The 18185-nt window shown below is 27.5% G+C and overlaps 4 protein-coding genes across 8 annotated transcripts; 2 read left to right on the plus strand and 2 right to left on the minus strand.

Moving 5' to 3' along the window:
- Nucleotides 1-983: 983 nt before the first annotated feature.
- On the minus strand, nucleotides 984-4062 carry LOC117241926 (E3 ubiquitin-protein ligase MARCH5-like). Of its 3 annotated transcripts, none has more exons than XM_033508208.1 (7): nucleotides 3837-4062; nucleotides 2871-3099; nucleotides 2439-2601; nucleotides 2141-2349; nucleotides 1672-1990; nucleotides 1450-1615; nucleotides 984-1368 (listed from the first exon to the last, which is right to left on the minus strand). In XM_033508208.1, exons 2-7 carry the CDS (start codon nucleotides 3049-3051, stop codon nucleotides 1210-1212), a joined length of 1197 nt encoding a protein of 398 aa, XP_033364099.1. In that variant the 5' UTR covers nucleotides 3052-3099; nucleotides 3837-4062; the 3' UTR covers nucleotides 984-1209. The 3 variants fall into 3 exon arrangements, with proteins under 3 accessions (XP_033364099.1, XP_033364098.1, XP_033364100.1); XM_033508207.1 differs by having other exon boundaries at nucleotides 3713-4061; XM_033508209.1 differs by lacking the exon at nucleotides 3837-4062 and adding an exon at nucleotides 3304-3677.
- An 837-nt stretch (nucleotides 4063-4899) lies between these two features.
- LOC117241992 (transmembrane protein 68) lies at nucleotides 4900-7077 on the plus strand. Of its 3 annotated transcripts, none has more exons than XM_033508316.1 (6): nucleotides 4900-4930; nucleotides 5731-5866; nucleotides 5937-6031; nucleotides 6143-6504; nucleotides 6587-6790; nucleotides 6909-7077. In XM_033508316.1, exons 1-6 carry the CDS (start codon nucleotides 4915-4917, stop codon nucleotides 7014-7016), a joined length of 921 nt encoding a protein of 306 aa, XP_033364207.1. In that variant the 5' UTR covers nucleotides 4900-4914; the 3' UTR covers nucleotides 7017-7077. The 3 variants fall into 3 exon arrangements, with proteins under 3 accessions (XP_033364207.1, XP_033364206.1, XP_033364208.1); XM_033508315.1 differs by lacking the exon at nucleotides 4900-4930 and adding an exon at nucleotides 5001-5418; XM_033508317.1 differs by lacking the exon at nucleotides 4900-4930 and adding an exon at nucleotides 5003-5426.
- A 1063-nt stretch (nucleotides 7078-8140) lies between these two features.
- Nucleotides 8141-10119, plus strand: LOC117241957 (12 kDa FK506-binding protein). Its single transcript, XM_033508265.1, has 4 exons — nucleotides 8141-8405; nucleotides 8731-8778; nucleotides 8973-9159; nucleotides 9514-10119. Exons 1-4 carry the CDS (start codon nucleotides 8369-8371, stop codon nucleotides 9569-9571), a joined length of 330 nt encoding a protein of 109 aa, XP_033364156.1. The 5' UTR covers nucleotides 8141-8368; the 3' UTR covers nucleotides 9572-10119.
- A 519-nt stretch (nucleotides 10120-10638) lies between these two features.
- LOC117241956 (protein EFR3 homolog cmp44E) lies at nucleotides 10639-18185 on the minus strand. Its single transcript, XM_033508264.1, has 16 exons — nucleotides 18104-18185; nucleotides 14989-15065; nucleotides 14366-14481; nucleotides 13982-14144; nucleotides 13666-13818; nucleotides 13433-13539; nucleotides 13206-13349; nucleotides 13011-13089; nucleotides 12781-12916; nucleotides 12438-12709; nucleotides 12178-12350; nucleotides 11733-12093; nucleotides 11449-11648; nucleotides 11274-11373; nucleotides 11042-11197; nucleotides 10639-10974 (listed from the first exon to the last, which is right to left on the minus strand). The coding sequence occupies exons 1-16, from the start codon at nucleotides 18183-18185 to the stop codon at nucleotides 10822-10824; spliced, it is 2472 nt and encodes an 823-aa protein (XP_033364155.1). The 3' UTR covers nucleotides 10639-10821.

An 18185-nucleotide genomic window follows, 5' to 3' on the forward strand; every position in this document is an offset into this window, starting at 1 on the left:
ATAGTTCTTACAGACCAAGAAGTTCAATCTTTTCAAGATAATTAATATTTCTAAAATATATACTATATTGTACTTAAACAATACAAATTTACAAATAGCTTAATAATAAATATATTTATATATCATACAGTCTTTCTTAAAATATTCCTCTGATTCCCGAGTTTTTATTATATATTTATTCTATTTTATTAATGGTGATGATTATTTTTTCATAAACGAATATATCTTTTATCGTTTCAAAAAGGGCCACAATTTTATATGTAAAAAATTGTAAATTTAAATATTTAACTTATTGTATAAATATACTTTTTAATTTGTTTTGACTGAATATTTAAAACATAATGACAGTAAAAACTTAAATATTAATTATACGAATATAATTTAGCTGGAGAACTTAAAAAATTATAAGTGATAAGTTAGTTAATTTATTGGTTATTTATATTTATCAAGGTATAAAAAAACACGGTTTATTGATTTAAATTGATATTTACTAATTTCTTATATCTACAGCAAATAAAGCATTTACATAAAATAAACTTGTATTTCAAAACTTTTTTATTTTATATATATATTAATATAGTCAATATCTAATCCAAGACTTATCTATCATAGAAATAAATTTCTTTTCTAAAGACTGTATCTCTTTTTACACTCATAATCAAAATGTAAATAACTCCTAAAAACATACCATGCTTATTTTTGTCAGAGCACAAAAAACTCGTGCTGTGTTAACTTCATAAAATATAGTTTTTATCATTAATAAACTACAGATTTGCTATTTTCTTCCTATGTGATTCTTTCGAACAAAGGAAAACTGAATTGTAGTAAGGACATTAACATATCTCAATTCTTATTTTGTACGTAAGGAAGGATGAGTCGATATTAGTATAACTTCACTGATAATTAAATTTAAGAGATGTAACATTCCCATTTTCTTTCAATTAAATGTTCATCCTTAGACAGATAATAACTTACTAATTATATTTATGTATATGATAATTTCCCTTTATTATTTTTGTATGTATGTGTATATATAACTTACGTATTTGTTAGACTTGATTAAAGTACCCACAAACTTATATTATTACATAAAAGTAATATACTGGACATCTGTTTTCATGATAAAAGTATATTATGAGGTTTAGTTTTTTTTTAACTGAGATGTCGTTTGATAGTGTATTGTTCCAAGAATCTCTTGCATGTATCTATTTAACTTGTCTGGTTAGTTTCAGAATTTTGTTGTCTTCTATATAATGAAACATTACTCTCTGTATAATCCATTATACGACGTTGACATTGTCTTACATATTGTTGCTGTTTATGGTATATCTTGAATGCACCCTTTACTGTTATAAATGCTATACCTCCCTGCAGAAATGCATACATTTCATAAAAATCTAAGACAATTATTTAACTAATAATAAATATATTTAATGTATGTATACATACAAGCAATGTTCTTTGAAAATTAGAATGTATGCTTTCAAAAAATATTTTGCCACATATGCTGGCAATGCTAGGTAATAAAAGCGCACCACAAAGAATACGAGTTGCTGACATTGGATCACTCATAGGTGGTAGATCGTCAGATTGTACTCTGTCAGCACTTGAACAACTAAAATAATGTGAATGTGAAACATATGATATAATTACTTCATATTTTGTACATACCTACTAGGCAAGAAATGCCTCAAAATAGGAACCTTATATGCATGTCGCCTTAAAAGATTAAGTGCTTGATCTTCCCATCTGAGCATTTTTCCCAAAATTAACATTATTGGAATAGTTGGCAAACCAACCAATAATACCAAAGGATCAGCTTGTTCCATTATAGCTAGACCATCCTTGTGACCAACTACTTGCATTACGGTTACTGCTCCATATGTTACAGCTGTCCAGTATATAGATGCAGCAACTATACTAGCTGCAATAAATGGGCAAATTCGAAAAACCATACCATCAATAGTATCTAGTACAACTACTAACGGCCCTGTAATAAATATATCACATTTAACACACATATTGCAATATACATATATTTATAGTATATTTCTTTATAGCAATTGTAACAGCTATATTTTAATAATAAATCTATCTGAACTTGTTTTAAAATATATGTATAAATATTAAAATAACTAACCCATATTTGGATATACAATGATGTATTCTGTATTACACTGTGGACATGCTACATGTGCACCTGCATGTCCTTTTTGTTTTTCATCAACCCATCTCTGAATACATCCTTGATGTACCCATTTTGTTGTACCACGACAATGACATGGTTTTACCCATAAAGCAGTTACATCATCTTCATCCGTTGCAAAGCATACCCAGCAATATCTTTTGCTGAATTGAACAGAAATGTTTTGTTAAGAAGCATGTATTGAAATTTTATCTTTTATGTATAAAATTATAATATATATTAATATACATACTCATCTTCTGTATTTGCTATTGGTGTATTAATGTTTGATTGATCTGGGGAAGATGCACCATCAATCATATCGTTCGGTTGGGCAATGTTTACAGATTCTGACAACACAATAGGTACTGGTTCCTCATTTGATAAAATCGCTGGAGGTTGAGCATCAGATATTTCTTTAATCAAGTTTAATTAATTAGTTAATTAATTAGTCTTGTATTTTAACACATAATATAAGTAATATTAATGTATAACAATTTTCTGGAATGAATTGTATTTGACAACGGTTCAATTTTAAATATTAACTCATTCAGTTTCTTTGTATATGCATTGCAACATTTCTACAAGTTGTAAAATTATATAAATATATACTATTAGTAAAAAAAAGTTATTATTAGTACATATATGATCTTTACAATTTTAGCATTTATTAATATGATCTTACCATTATTTGATTCATTAGTTTGTCTTTCTGGCCTTAGATTTGTGCTAAATCTTCTTAATGTTTCTTCTATACTTGAAAGACGACCAATATTAGGCCGTGTGGTAATACTAGATTCTATACGTACTATCCTACCAGGCGAATCAAGTCCATAGAATATGTGCGGCAAATTGTTATCTGACATTTTGTCTTAATAAAATAAGATTTTCAATATTGCATTACTGTATTATACCTAAAAAAAGAATGTTATTATTTACACAAAACATAATGTTTATCAATTTATTCGACAATTTAAACATATGTAATTATATGACAATGTCAATGAAGTTATAAAATACATACAAATATTATACAAAAATACATTATACAAAAAATTGTAGAATCATTAGTAATTACTACACTGATACAATTTGTTTTCTATTTAAAGGACATTTACCTTTTCAGACATTTTTTATTTAGAACATTATATATTCTTATTTCTATGACAAAGCGACGAAAATAAATTTCAAAAATATATCGGAATAGTACAGCTATGTAAGTCTTTCTTTTACTAATCGAGTTTTACTATTTTATCAAATGAAATTGATACTATTTAGTTTAAAAAAATGTTGATACATTGCGAAATCATTTTATTAACTATTGACACGTCGTAGTGAAGTTGATCGTCCATTGGTTCGTTACGCATCGTTACAAATTAGAATAATAATTCTATCATAACAAACTTTATCAAGGAAATATTTCTAATAAAATATAGATTGTACAAGAGATTGACACATAGAATTGACATCATATGTTAGCAATGATGCAATATGCACATTAATAAAATCGAAAATAATAATCTCTACCTGAAGCAACATTCATAAACAATTCACTGTTACACATTTACAACGAAATGACGAGACCATAGACATTTTCTTTTTAAAATACAATATAAAATAAACACGGAGTGTACAGAAATAATTTAGTTACGTTGTAATCTTCGTTAATATCTTGCAAGTTTAAAGAAAAAATCTAAATGTGTCCAAATTCACTTTATAAATGAATTTATTTCGTTTTTCAGTCTTATAGGCAACGATTAAAAGTTACGTGAAATTGCTCCTTATAGTGACGATATATATAAGTATATATTAATGCGAAAACTCGCCAATGAAATATGCCGCCAAACTTCATGCCAATATCAAACTTCTTTTTCTATGGTTGCTTAACTATTTTGCCCAATTTTTCAAACGAATTTATTTGTTAAAATTTGTACCTGTTACAATAATGTAAATATTTACAATTATATAATTCACTCCGATCTTCTAGACATCAATCTTGCTCTTGTTTAAAATTCGTGATTTATATTGTTCCTCTCTGATATTGTCTTCTATATTTTCTTCAATTTTCAGCGCCATCTTCAGAATGATCATGTATATTGTTACAAACTGATTACTTATTTATTTATGTTTATTAATGTAGATACATTGTAAAAATTGTTTTAACTTGTTTATACTTAACTGTAATATTGATTAAGATTTATATGTAAAGTTGTACATAATTGTCATTTGACCGCAAAAAAATTTAATTAAAATAATTCAAATTATAATTCGTTATTGGTAACGAACTATATCATTTAGATGGCATATTATTAATTATTATTGGATTGTGAATCTTTATACAAATCCAAATTTGTATGAGTATAACTATATGAATGGAACCTAAATAAAGACCTGCTTTGCATATCTGGAATACCTTTGCATATTATGTACTTTCTGTATATTTTTAACAAGTTTTAATAAAAATCATAATGGTTTAAACATATCATAAGTTAAAGAACTTTAGCTCTATAAATAACAAATATTTAAATATACATATATATGAGGTATATCGATATTTAAATATATGGTAATGTTAGAAATGAAATATTATTTCCACTGTATGTAATTGTTAAACGCTTTAATACAATAAGAAGTTTTTAGTATGTATATCCGTAAATTGAGAACAATGTACATGAAGTTAGCTGGTAACAACCTGACATTATACGAATGTATATAGTTAACTAACATACATGTATTATGTACAATGTATGTACATATATACCATATATGTACTAATACGTACATATTGTTAACTATCTATTTATTGAATTTGTAATTGTTTACCTTCAGTATTTAACAAGAAAATTAATTCTTAAATTTGAACAAACAACATGCATAATTCTTATAAGATTGTAGAAAGAATAGTTAAAATTATTTATAAATTATGCAAACTGCAATAAATGTTCTGTGAAAATGCATTACGCGAACAATCCATATTAAAATATTTATGAATGATACTAACAATTAAGAACAAGTCATTTAGGAATATAAATGAGTAGTGTGAGGAAAACGAGAGCAAAATTTGCAGACTGTTGTTTAATATATTGCCAACAGTGAATAGAATATGTGGATATTTGATAAAGAAGTATCAGATTTTTTATAATTATAGATTTACTATTGTTTTTGTTTTTCCCGTAATCTAAACATGTTTTCCGTAATATTTAACCTACAGAAAATTTTAGAAGATACTATAGGTAAAAGTGTAATTCTATATACATATACATATATAATTATATGTATAATATAATTTGCATATAAGTATAAAACACTGACATTAATAATTTGCAAATGAAAGTATTATAAGTATTATACATTGTATATGTTTAAATAATTGAGATTTTGTCAGTGATAGTATATTTAACTTACCAGTATCTTAGAGGAAGATTATAAATCTTTTGTAAATTTTGTATATTATTAGTTATATTTACTTTTTATTTACATATTATATTAAATGAAAATTTTGCGTGAAAATCATATGCGATAAATAATTTATTTATTCTTTTTAGTTGAATATATCGACGTGGACTTTACATTATGGTTGTGGCTTTTGATGCCACTTTTGTTAACATTTTTACTTCCACTTCTGATTGGGATATTATTATATTTAACTGCATTAATATTGTATATATATAAGTTACACAGGTAGGTTGTTATTAGTTTGAGCATATATTTGTGATAAATTTTATACAATCTAAATATTTTATTTTCATAGAGTTAGATTAAGAAATGCATATGAAACAGACTGGAGAAATGCTGCACGCAATGTAGTAGCTGCAGTTTGGGATGCCCATGGCTGGATTTGGTATGGTATGTTATATATGAAATTAATTAAGTATAGTAATCATTTTTATAAAATGAATTACATAATATAATTTTTGTGAAGTACAAAACTTGAAATTTTATATGTATTTTTTATAGGATATGAAGTAGTTGGACTTCAAAATATACCACAAAATGAACCAGTACTTTTTGTATACTATCATGGAGCTATACCTGTAGACCTTTATTACTTTATATCTAAAATATTACTTTTAAATTCGAAGCTAATTCATACAGTAGCAGATAGATTTCTTTTCAAATGCCCCGGGTGGTCTATAATTTCTGATGTATTAAAAGTAATACCTGGTACAATCCAAACATGTTCTACTATTTTGAAAGAAGGTAATATGCTTGCAATCTCACCTGGTGGTGTATATGAAGCTCAGTTTGGAGATTCTTATTACCAATTAATGTGGAAAAAGCGAGTGGGTTTTGCAAAGGTTGCATTGGATGCTAAAGTGGTATTATATTATTATTATGTTATTATATTATACTTCCCTTTTATATTTGTACAAGTTTTAAATATTAATATTTTTGTGACAGTGCATAATACCTTTATTTACGAAGAATATTAGAGAAGCATTTAGAACGATAAGTTGGGGTAGGAGAATGTGGTTGAGAATATATGCTGCCACCAGATTTCCTTTTGTACCTATCTATGGTGGTTTTCCTGTAAAGTTGACAACATATGTTGGTAAACCAATTCTGTATGATGGGAATCTAACACCAGAAGAATTACAAATGAAGGTAATGAAAATGAATGTTCAAATATTTTTTAGTGCTATTATAGTTTAAATAAAATAAAAAGTCATAATATACATACATGAAAAGTTAGATACTATAGATTTACTACTTCTGTTCTCAGGTTGCTGATGCACTCAACAATTTAATAAATCAACATCAAAGAATACCAGGAAGTATATCATTAGCTTTATTAGAAAGAATATATGTTGCAGAGAAAGAAGAATCATAAGTTTTAGCATTTACTCAAGTATTATAACATTGCATCTTACATATGAGATAGAAGAATGTTTGAAGATGTTATACTATTTTGGACTATTTATACTTTTAATTTATGGTGCTGATTATTTAATAATTCTTAGTAATGATAAATTCCATTAAATTTAAGGTTAATTTTGCCACTATGTAATTGTACTTATTTTTGAAGTTTTGTATTTAGTTTTGAAGAACTTATTTTTGTCTTTCCAATTGTTACATAAATATTTTATATATTTTATCTTGATTCATTGTTGATATGAAAGTATAAATTAACAAATTTATTCAGATTTCAATACATTTTTTTATATGTGTATCGATTGTTTCTATATTTATACGTATTTTTTATATACATATATATATATATATAGATATAAATGATATTACTATTCTCTACACGTAGCTGAAACCAGTCTTTAATTTTTTCTCAAGTATTATTGATATATTTTTATTGCAATTAGAACTCTTAATGTAAGCGATTTGTAAATATTTTTTCTGTTATAAGAATTTGCTGTGCAACTAAGCTCTGAATAATTCCATATAATATTGTACGAGTACTTATATTCATTCTCTTATTTACTATCTTTGTACACGAAAAATAAAGGACATTAGAGTTCTACATTTATTCAGTACAAATTACTTAATCATAATGTTATTTTAGAATAATTAACTTTTTTATTTTTTTCTTCAAAATATGACTAGTTTAAGAATTTATAATTCGAATATATAAATAAATATCATTTATTCCAATTACGTAAATTGTATACAGACTGCGGATTTCTATTAATATGAAATTCATATTTTTGAGAATATAATTAAAAATGCAGAAGGTATAAAAGAAGGTAGTGCCTACTAATTATTACAGAAGCTACTATATTTTGAATATTTCATACATTTTTTCATATTATGTGCATTTCGTGCAATTTTACACTTTCAAATTTCTTATGAATGCATAAAAATTTGCAGTCTAATTATATAGCTCTTTCATACAACATATTAAGTATAAAAATCAAGGAAACAATATTTACTTCAAATTTTGCGGAATCGGAAATATTCATATCGATCGTAGTATGTTAACCGGAAGATCTGAAATGCAGCGAACCTAACGGCGGCATTTCCAGTTAAAATTTCTTTCCTGAGGGTATCTTCAGTCTTCAGTTACCTTGTTATATTCATCGAACGGCATTGGATCTAGCATCGTTTTTTGCACCCACGAGAATCACATTTATGTGAATTCTATTTAGCAATACGAGCTGCCCGGTCTTGTATAACAAAATTTACTTATTTCTTCGTTAGGAATCCGATTTCTGTGACATAAAATACATAGCCATGGGCGTGGATGTAGAAGTTCTTTCTCCTGGAGATGGTAATTATTCTGTACACGATATTCTGCGATCTTTCATTTTTCTTTTTCGATTTGCTGTTTCTTTCTTTTCGAGTCACACCTCGTGTTTTTTTTCCTGTTCGACTTCGACTAAATTCCATTAATTCTATTGTGATTAAAATATGCCGGAAAGTTTAGTCGGTGAGATTTATTTACAACCTGAAAATCTATGAAAACCATGCTTTGGCGATGGTCCGTTCCAAATAAGGCGATTTCAATCTTTATTCAATACGTTTAGTATTGTATGAAATTTTAGTACTTTGTACTTTTCATTTATAATGCGACCATTCTTGTAATGTCTGTGCAGGCCAGACATATCCGAAAACCGGACAGACCGTAGTTGTTCATTATACAGGTAAATATTTTTCAAGTCATTCGTATTAAATTGTATACATTGATAATAGGATTTAAAAATAAAAAATAATTTTTAATGTGACAATTATTACTGTTATTAAATCACATTATTCATTTTGATGAAGTAAAATATTACTGTTTATAATTTACAGTACTTTGAATTTTGTGAAATTTTAATTATTAAATGTATAATAGGTACCCTTGACAATGGAAAAAAATTTGACTCCAGTAGGGACCGTGGAGTGCCATTTAAGTTCAAAATCGGTAAAGGTGAAGTTATTAAAGGCTGGGACCAAGGAGTTGCTCAAATGTGTGTTGGAGAACGTGCTAGGTTAACTTGTTCACCAGATTTTGCCTATGGTAGCCGAGGACATCCTGGAGTATATCCTTTAATATAAGATAAACATTTGTAGTATTATTAATGTTAGAGATAAATCTAAGGAAAAAGCATAAAACCAAATTTTATAATTATTAAATTTTAAAATTATTCATAATTAAAAAAAATTATTGTAAATTCTTATATTTTGCACAATATTTGCATATTATGAGTAACTGAAATTAATACATTAAAGTAACGCCATTATTACTAAATAACTATTTTTTTAATTACTATTGTTATTATTTGAATTTTGTTTTTAATAGTAGAATATAGGAATGGAAGAAGAATGGGGCATAAATAGTTAATCTTAATAATTATATGAATAATATTGTGATGTTATCCTTGACATAGACACACTATTCCTCCAAATGCTGTCCTTATCTTTGATGTGGAATTATTGAAGGTGGAGCCTTGAAGAATTTTCCAGAGTGTATCAAATTGACTGCACACATCGGAACCACAGATAATTAAACGCTTCAAATTACATTATGTTAAGTAGTCATTGCATGAGTGGTATGTCTTACATACTAACCTTAATTTGATTGCTCATAAAAACAAAAACAAAAAAATAAAATCGAGACTTTAATTCTGTTTCACACTATTGCACAATTATATACACTACAGATTACAATTGTACAGAAATCATTAATGACCAATTAACGTGGGATATCAGAACATGTTTCTCACATTTTTACGTCATAATAATATTAAAGTTTACATTGCTCGTTTTGAGGCTGATAGCATTCCTATTATAAGAAATTGAATTAAATAAATCTTGAAGCATTCAACATGTAATCCAACATCTGTGTTCATTCCAATTACTTAGTACTTGGTAAATAATCATCTGGGTATTTTGTACAAAATCTTTCAATGATCCAAAAGAAAATAATTGTATTGGTAATGTAATAGTATGAACCTTTACACAAAAAAATTCAATAAAAAAAATTGTCTTGTCTTCAAGTATATGAATATATTTATTAGCCCACAGTTAATATTTACCTATTACAATTTAAATTTTATGTTTATATATACATATATCATTTTGAATAACCTTAATTTGTTTTGAATATTTCAACTTCATTACAACATTTTCTTTGAACTATACATTACTTCCTCAAAATTTTGTTACATTTTTATACAATATTATACCAGTGATATGCGGATATTAAAGCAAATCTTGTCAATAAAACAGCATTGACATTATATTACATAATTTATCAGTAATAGGGTATTAGTACATAAATGTGCCACTATTTCTTTTTATGGATTGCACAAGAAGGAATGTGTTATGAATCGCGCAACATTAATTTACATAGTACAAACAATTATGAAACGATAGTTTCAAATTATTTTAAATATTTTTGCAAACATAACGAGCAATAAATTTAACAAAATTGAAATAATACTTACTATAATTATAAATAAATAATAATAAGTATTAATCATTTATAAATATTAAAAAGAAATATATATACACAAATGTAATTAATATTAAGCAAATATAATTGCACACATTAAACGGTATCAAAATGCGTTATATGTACAAATTGTTCTACATTTTTTTAACGTAAAATGTATAAATAAGTTAAGTTGATTATAATTGACATATGGCAATTGTAATGTCCAACTTAATAAAAATGTCATAGCAAGAAAAAACTCGTCATTTTAATAAACAAATAATTCTGGGAAATGTATTTCATAAGCTGGAGCTTGACTTGGTTTGGTATCTGTTGGTGGTCCACCTGGTTGAGTTGCATTTCGTGGATCAACGGATAATGTATTAAATATCTCTGACAGTTTACTTTGTAAAACATCATGCTGTAAAATTATTTATCATTATTTTTATGTTTTTTACCAATAAGAAATTTATTAACTATTTTTATACCTTTGGTTGTGTCTTTGATACCAAATCTTGGAATGGTGCGTTTCTAAAGAAGTGCGATAATTGCATTCGTTTTTCTTCCTCTATGACATGATTATTATTATTTTCTGTTAGAATTCGTTTCATACTCTCAAAAGTTAACTCTTCTCCTGGTAATTTCTGAGAATGAAAGGTATACAAAAAATAGATTATTAGAAGGTTATAAATAAATTAGAACTATATATAAAGGATGTACTTTTTGAACACCAGGAGATGAGCCACCACTATCTAATTCAGTAGCACCAGAATTAATATCGGCTAACGAATTTCGTCCAGCACTATCGACCCACGAATGCCTAAAAATATGAAATTGATAATTACAAAGATTACACAATTAATAAAATGAGAAAAATTGTTATAATTACTATTACCGATGTTGTAGTGAGATACTACTATAACCAGATCCCTGTTGCAATTTTCCACTGTCAAGACCAGCTCCTTTTAAACATTCGCTTAAAACAGTTTGATCAACTAATAGAGCGGGTGCTAATCTAGAAGATAAACCACTATCATACTGAGATTGCAAATCAGGCAAAAGATGAGGTGCTTCCTTTCGTCGTACTTCTACAATCTTAAAATATAAAAATTAAAGGAACTAGAATATATTCTTATTGACCAGAATATGTACCAACAAACGAAACAATTTGTAACTTACTTTATTTGCGTAATCCATGAGTGAAGTAATATTACAAACATAAGATATTAGTACAAGCAAACTGATGACAATAGCGTGCAAATTAAATTTGAGTGAAATACTGATTTGGCCACTTGTTAAAGCCAAATCCTGAAGACTCAGCACTAATCTTAATAACTCCAACACAGTTTCTTCTGAGGCCAATTCCACGGCAAGTAATGCCAATGTTGTATATATAGATTCTACGTTTTCCACCATGTTACTTGCCAATTCTAACGATTCATATAACGCTAAATAAATTTCAGGGCCATGTTTACGAATAAATATCACATCTGGTCTGGATCCTTTTTCGATTGTAAGATCAAGTTGTGCAACATTTACTCTGTTCAATAAAAATGATAAGATTATATTTGGGAAGAAGAAAAAGAATGATATAAATTAAAACAATCTATTATTGACAACTTACGTAGGTTTCGCAAGTTTCGTAATATTTTGATGCCTATCGATTAAAGTATGAAAGATTTTTTGTACTAAAAGCCGCATTTCAGCATCTGCTGCAAGTGACATTCTTAACAATGGCTCCAAAAAGCTTGGTGGAAAAGTTGTATTTAAATGTATAGTTTGGTATTTTGTGCCAACCTGAAATGTATTTACACAAATGTAATAAGAAAAAAGTATGTATTAAGTAGCGTGCGTGTTTTGCTCGTGTTAATGATGTATAATTACTTTTAGAAGAGATTTTAGAAGAATACTTTGGAGTAGTACATCTCCTTTACCGACTGAAACTATACGATCTGGTTGACTATATGGAACTTTGCTCATTATGAACATCATAATTTCTATTTTCTGATAATCTGGAAGATGATTTGCAAACTCTCCAAGGGCATTAATAAGAGCCTCTTGATATAATTGTTCATCATTACTTGAAGATTGATTTCTTGTTACACTAACTCTAAGATGAGATAGCAGAGAATTTATTATCTCCAACACAGAGGGACCTTTAAAAATATGTTATTTTATATAATTCTGCAATACAAATAAACAAATTTTCATATGTATTAAAACTTACCAACACTTTCACCAGCTGCAATGGAAATAATTTTGGACAAAGTATCTGCAATACTTGTTCTGATCTTGGGGGATGATTTTGAATGATCATCAAGATGAATCATTAATGCTTCCACAACTGTATAAGAGTACTGTGACTAAAAATGTTTGATATATTTTGATATTTATTGATTATCCTTTTTTAAATACCCATTGATAAATATTAACAATATTTAATGATTTTCTTCTAACCTGAATGGAGAACATAATTATCCTAAATGTATGAATAGCAAAGTAATTAGGGACCCATAATTGATGGTTATCTAAATGCCTGTAAATAATTTTTATTGTATTAATATGTTCATTAAAATTTTACCTCCAATTATTTTTGTTCACAATAAAAGGTATACAATGACAAACTTTAAATGGAAAATGTAACATACAAACCTTAGAACGGGTCGAATAACACATCTTATATGACCAAATGATGCTCGGCCAACGAGTTCTCGCATACAAGTTTCTGCAAATTGTGGTGGGTCTGATCGTTCCTCAGTTGGGCTATCTGGTGTTGCATCTTCTTTATTAGAATATCTATCAAAATGAAATTGTAAATATATACATAATAATCAGTTTACATAATGTACATATGCAGTGGTTTCTTCTGTATATATCACCTTGAGTTTTGCATATTGTATAACAACGAAGGAACAATTTTATCCATGTGTACAGGTTCCCAAATGTTTTCTACTAGATCATCAGAAAGTGTTTTCCTTACTACACCCTATATTAGAAAATATAATACAATAAATTTTTTAAAAACAACAAATATGTAATTAATTCCAATTTATAATAAAATAATTTTGATTAAACTACTAGTTATACATATTTAACTATACAAAGATCATGCCTGCAATCCCTGAATTCCAGCAAGCCGTATCTGTTTGCGGATAGCGTGGTCATTGTGGTTGGAGTGGCACATTGCAGAGTATTTTGATACAAAGAAATCGTAACGTGTGTGATAAGACGGCGTATCCTGCTCGATGTTTGCAAACCGGACAAACTGGAAGAAGCCAGCACTTTGTTCAACTGAATTGAAAGATGCCAAAAATACAATTATTTTTGATAGTAATAAATGATAAAGTAACATTAAAAACAATTTTATATTAGAAAATACAAATAAATATAATAATATAAAGTATCTAAAATTATTTAATGAAACTTACAGATTGGGTTGCCAGTATTTGTAATTGTGGATCAGTAGATTCTAACAATTTCTGTATCATCTTTAAAAAGCTTTCAACAAATAAATTTAAAGTCTGAGCATGGCATGCTACTAAAAGCTGATCCATTGCTTCCATAGCAATGACAACAAATCCATTTCTTCTCCTGTATTATAAATATGCTTATTTATATATTTTCTTATTTAAATATAATACATGCAGATAAGAAATTAACATTTTGTAAGATAATGATTAATGACATATTTATATGACTGGCATATAACATAAGTAAACAAGAATTTACATTGATCACATGAGTGTGCATTTTTAACAGTTATTAAATTAATTATATGCAATTCTCTATCACTTAAGTTGTTTGTGTCATACCTGTAAATGTCCCTGGAAGCCCTTTGAAACAAATATTCTCCAATTCTGTCTAGTTTTTCAGGGCTACTCAATGAATAAAAGGTCAGTTTCTCCATGTTATTTTTTACTAAGCCATCCTAATTATAAAAATATTAGTGTATATAAAAAGTACTAAATGTTAATTTCTATAATATTAGATAGCAAGATTGATGTTTTAAATTTAAAAATCAATAAAATCAAGACTAAATGTCAATTGTATGTGTATTAATAATTTTATCATGATACACTCCTTCTTGTATTTATACATATATATCTTTTAATAATAACATATTTATACATAAACAAAATATTTGTAAACTATGTGAGAATTGACACAAAATTCAGTTCACTTAGAAAAAAGAAATTACAAGTGAGTAAGCCAATTAATATTTTAATAAATATGATTAATTACCTAATAAATATCTCGTCCTTATATTGTTCAATAAAATAACAATATTCTTTTTAAATGAATTTGATGTTATAGATTAATACATACATGAAAAATACGAATTACGTAATGAAACTGCGATATGATATATTTATTGTGAGAGATAATATAAAATAATTATGAAAGTTTGTTAATATATCAAAAATATAAAGTTTACCTGAGGATTTACTGGAAAGATATTGTCAACGAGTCTTTTATATCGTGGGCGTAAAGCTGAACAGCACCAGCAACAACCTGACAGAAATAGAAGGAAAGAAAATATACACAGGCGAAAAATATGTTTCCGTGAAATATATCGGATGATAGGTGAAAACTAACTAATCGTACGTAAATATGAAAGGGACATCTCACGAAAAAATTATACGCTTCAAAACAAAATCACGATATTTACCAAACATTTCGTTACGATCGAAAAACTACTGTACACTCGAACAAACTTCGATCGACTGATGTAACCAATAGAATGTGTACTTTTAAGCCGCTACCAAAAATCATTATGCGATTTGCTCTATATGCAATTGTTATTTATAAAATAGTGTAAAATACTACTATATGGAGTTTATTAATTTGTACAGTAATTGTAATGTGTATGAGTTAAGTTACAAACAAGTATTTTGTACAGTTTATCATAGACGAATTTACATTTATCTTCAATGACAAAATTTTGTCACGAAGAATTTAAGGTCGGTAAGATTTATTTCGTTTTTGTCGACCTGAGTTACATTTCAAAATGTAGGTAAGAGTCGAAAGATGGCAGTATGATTTACTTTTTCAACATTTGAATTTTCATTTAAAAAAGATATTGAAAAAGTTTCATGTTTTTTTTATTTTATAAAGAAACATATTATTTAAAGATTTTTTATCATATTATGTTTTTAACTACGTTTCAAATGAAGCGTAGATATAGTTTCTCATAGTTACAAATTTTATATCAATTTATTTAACATCATCTTATTTAAAAGTAGAATAACTGGAAGATTTAAATATTATTAAACACGTAAGTACTGTCGCTATCCATTAGCAATTCTACGATATCTTTATTCTCATTGCATTCAGTTATTATGAGTATAATATGGATAATAAATACAATAATATCAATTACTAGAAGATTTAAATATTATTCATGAAAGAAACGATGGAATTAAATCAATTAAAATAAAGAAACATACTCATCGATATTTAAATATTTCCATTAAAATGTATATTGTTCTAATCACTGTATTTAATCGTGTCAACGCTATTCTTCAAACTTCTAAATGCAGGTGTCCATAATTTGTACTTCCTTGTCGTAAGAAATGCAATAAAGAATCGAAGATAAGAGAATCGCTTTCTTTTTACTAAAATTGACAATTCTTACTAACGATCAAAGAAATTAATTACTCAGTTATCAACGTTAGTTACCCACGAATATGGATTTTCCACTTTAACGTAATCAGTGTACTGTGCACAAACACAAACGAACTGCATTCTTCACCTTTATGAGACACATATACGTGCATTATCTGGGGAAAAACTATTTTAAGGTAAAAGCGCGAACGCCTGTCAGCTAAACCGATTCAGGAAGACAAGATGTTCCGAATGTTGACAGCGCGCTTCGAAAATCAATACAATATCGCGCGTTTATCTGTTTGCACGTTTGCAAATAACGGTTATATGGAAATTGTTCTATCATACTTAGTATACCAAAATCAATTTATATCATCTATCTATGTCGTAAAATTAATGTTACATATTAGAAAATTAGGAAATTGATTACGAAAATGCAATAAAGACACGGTCATCGTTTAATTTGGTCGAACATCAACTTGGAATTTTGAGGTTATTATACGCTGTTTTGTAATTGCATACAATTTTGTATTATTTTCAAATGTGTGTGTGTGTATGCGTGCGTGTGTGTGTTTTAGCGAATATTTTGTTACAAAATTATAGAATCACTTGATTAGAAATTCTTAACTTACTTTTACACAATTTTTAGAACAATTTTCAGTTGATCGTCTAATCTTGTTCAGTCGGAAATGAATTAAATTCACGCATGTTTAACAAGTTTTCAAATTTGATTTTTTCAGGAAACGCAACTTACAATGTAATTTTGCCATTCTTGGTTTTCGTTTTATTCTGAGCCACGGGAAAATCCACGCTATACTTATATCCTTCGAATTACGATAGTAAAAATAATACGAGACAAGTAAATATAAATAATACGAATAAATTTTATTTCAAATATTATATTCTTGCAAATATTACAACATACAGTTTGTTTTTTAGGAAACTTAAACTAGGTCGTACGAAGGTATTCGATTGAAACATGAAACACTTGCAAGATAATATAGTGTGCAGGATATCCTCAAAGTTTATGCAAAGTAATGAATATTACTTATATACACCATCGATAAATCGATAGTCTTATATTAATGCCGTCATAAATACACAATTTTCGCTACAAAGCTGCAGAAGTTCGAAGAAATGAAAAGCATTACAACTGATTTTTCATTGCTCCCATAACTCTTTTGTCAAACTACTTATATAATAATTCTTGTATGCTTCTGATGCACAATTTTATGGTTGCGAATGTTATATCAAAAGAATCCAGATGTAGGTTTGTCAAACTACATGGAAACTGTTGCGAGTTGCGATAACAACCGTGCGAAAGCACGTGTTCCACAGCTTCAGTCAATCTCCTATTGACTCTTGAACTCTAGATAAAAGTCTAAAAGTTAATTTTATGGGATTACCAAGAATGTTATGCGAAAATATAGAGTAAATTAAACTGCATCAATCATAATTCCTTTAACAACTTTCAACTGAATAAGTTCAAAGTGTATGTATTTTATAGATAATGAATTAATCAGATTTTACTCGATTTTGTAGATAATTTCCACTTTATTTTTATCGAGGAAGCTTTTTAACAATTTATTTAACTTTCCAACAAATGTATCGAAGTAAGTGTCCTAATACATACGTACTTAAAGTGCCTGCAAGAGGTATTTGCACGTACAGTTATTTTCCAATAAAATGTTTTTTTTTTATTACATTTTACATTTCATTTTCTTAGTGCAAATTTTTGTAGTCACACGCAGATGCCACGAAACGATACGAAATTTAATATACATGAACCTAATTAATTAATATGTAACCGGCTATGATAAATACAGTTGTATAGAAGGTTTGTTTCCAGTTACTGTACATACTGCAGTGCATATATCATTTCTAAAATTTTTACTTTTAACTAAAATGTTTATCATCTTATCGTAAAACAACTGATTTGTACTTACAGCCTGGGTCAGTGCACTTTCGTGCGAGAATCTCGAAAACGTCAGGCACCTCTGTCTCGAGGCAGCATTTGATCATAGCCAT

Source organism: Bombus vosnesenskii, unplaced genomic scaffold (genome assembly GCF_011952255.1).
Source record: "Bombus vosnesenskii isolate JDL3184/JDL3185 unplaced genomic scaffold, Bvos_JDL3184-5_v1.1 scf7180000016262, whole genome shotgun sequence".
Classification (NCBI taxonomy): Eukaryota; Metazoa; Arthropoda; class Insecta; order Hymenoptera; family Apidae; genus Bombus; species Bombus vosnesenskii.

Excerpts from the sequence above, each read along its gene's own strand:
- LOC117241926 (XM_033508208.1), bottom strand. The coding sequence starts at position 3,051 with ATGTCAGATAACAATTTGCCGCACATATTCTATGGACTTGATTCGCCT. Across the intron at positions 1,991-2,140 it reads CATTGTATATCCAAATATGG|GGCCGTTAGTAGTTGTACTA; the intron begins GTTAGTTATTTT and ends TATTTATTACAG. Across the intron at positions 1,616-1,671 it reads AGGCATTTCTTGCCTAGTAG|TTGTTCAAGTGCTGACAGAG; the intron begins GTATGTACAAAA and ends ACATTATTTTAG.
- LOC117241992 (XM_033508315.1), top strand. The coding sequence starts at position 5,370 with ATGTTTTCCGTAATATTTAACCTACAGAAAATTTTAGAAGATACTATA. Across the intron at positions 5,419-5,730 it reads AATTTTAGAAGATACTATAG|TTGAATATATCGACGTGGAC; the intron begins GTAAAAGTGTAA and ends TATTCTTTTTAG. Across the intron at positions 6,505-6,586 it reads TTGCATTGGATGCTAAAGTG|TGCATAATACCTTTATTTAC; the intron begins GTATTATATTAT and ends TTTTTGTGACAG.
- LOC117241957 (XM_033508265.1), top strand. The coding sequence starts at position 8,369 with ATGGGCGTGGATGTAGAAGTTCTTTCTCCTGGAGATG. Across the intron at positions 8,779-8,972 it reads CGTAGTTGTTCATTATACAG|GTACCCTTGACAATGGAAAA; the intron begins GTAAATATTTTT and ends AATGTATAATAG. Across the intron at positions 9,160-9,513 it reads AGCCGAGGACATCCTGGAGT|TATTCCTCCAAATGCTGTCC; the intron begins ATATCCTTTAAT and ends ACATAGACACAC.
- LOC117241956 (XM_033508264.1), bottom strand. The coding sequence starts at position 18,185 with ATGGCTATGATCAAATGCTGCCTCGAGACAGAGGTGCCTGACGTTTTC. Across the intron at positions 12,917-13,010 it reads TAATTATGTTCTCCATTCAG|TCACAGTACTCTTATACAGT; the intron begins GTTAGAAGAAAA and ends AAACATTTTTAG. Across the intron at positions 11,649-11,732 it reads TCATGGATTACGCAAATAAA|ATTGTAGAAGTACGACGAAA; the intron begins GTAAGTTACAAA and ends TTATATTTTAAG.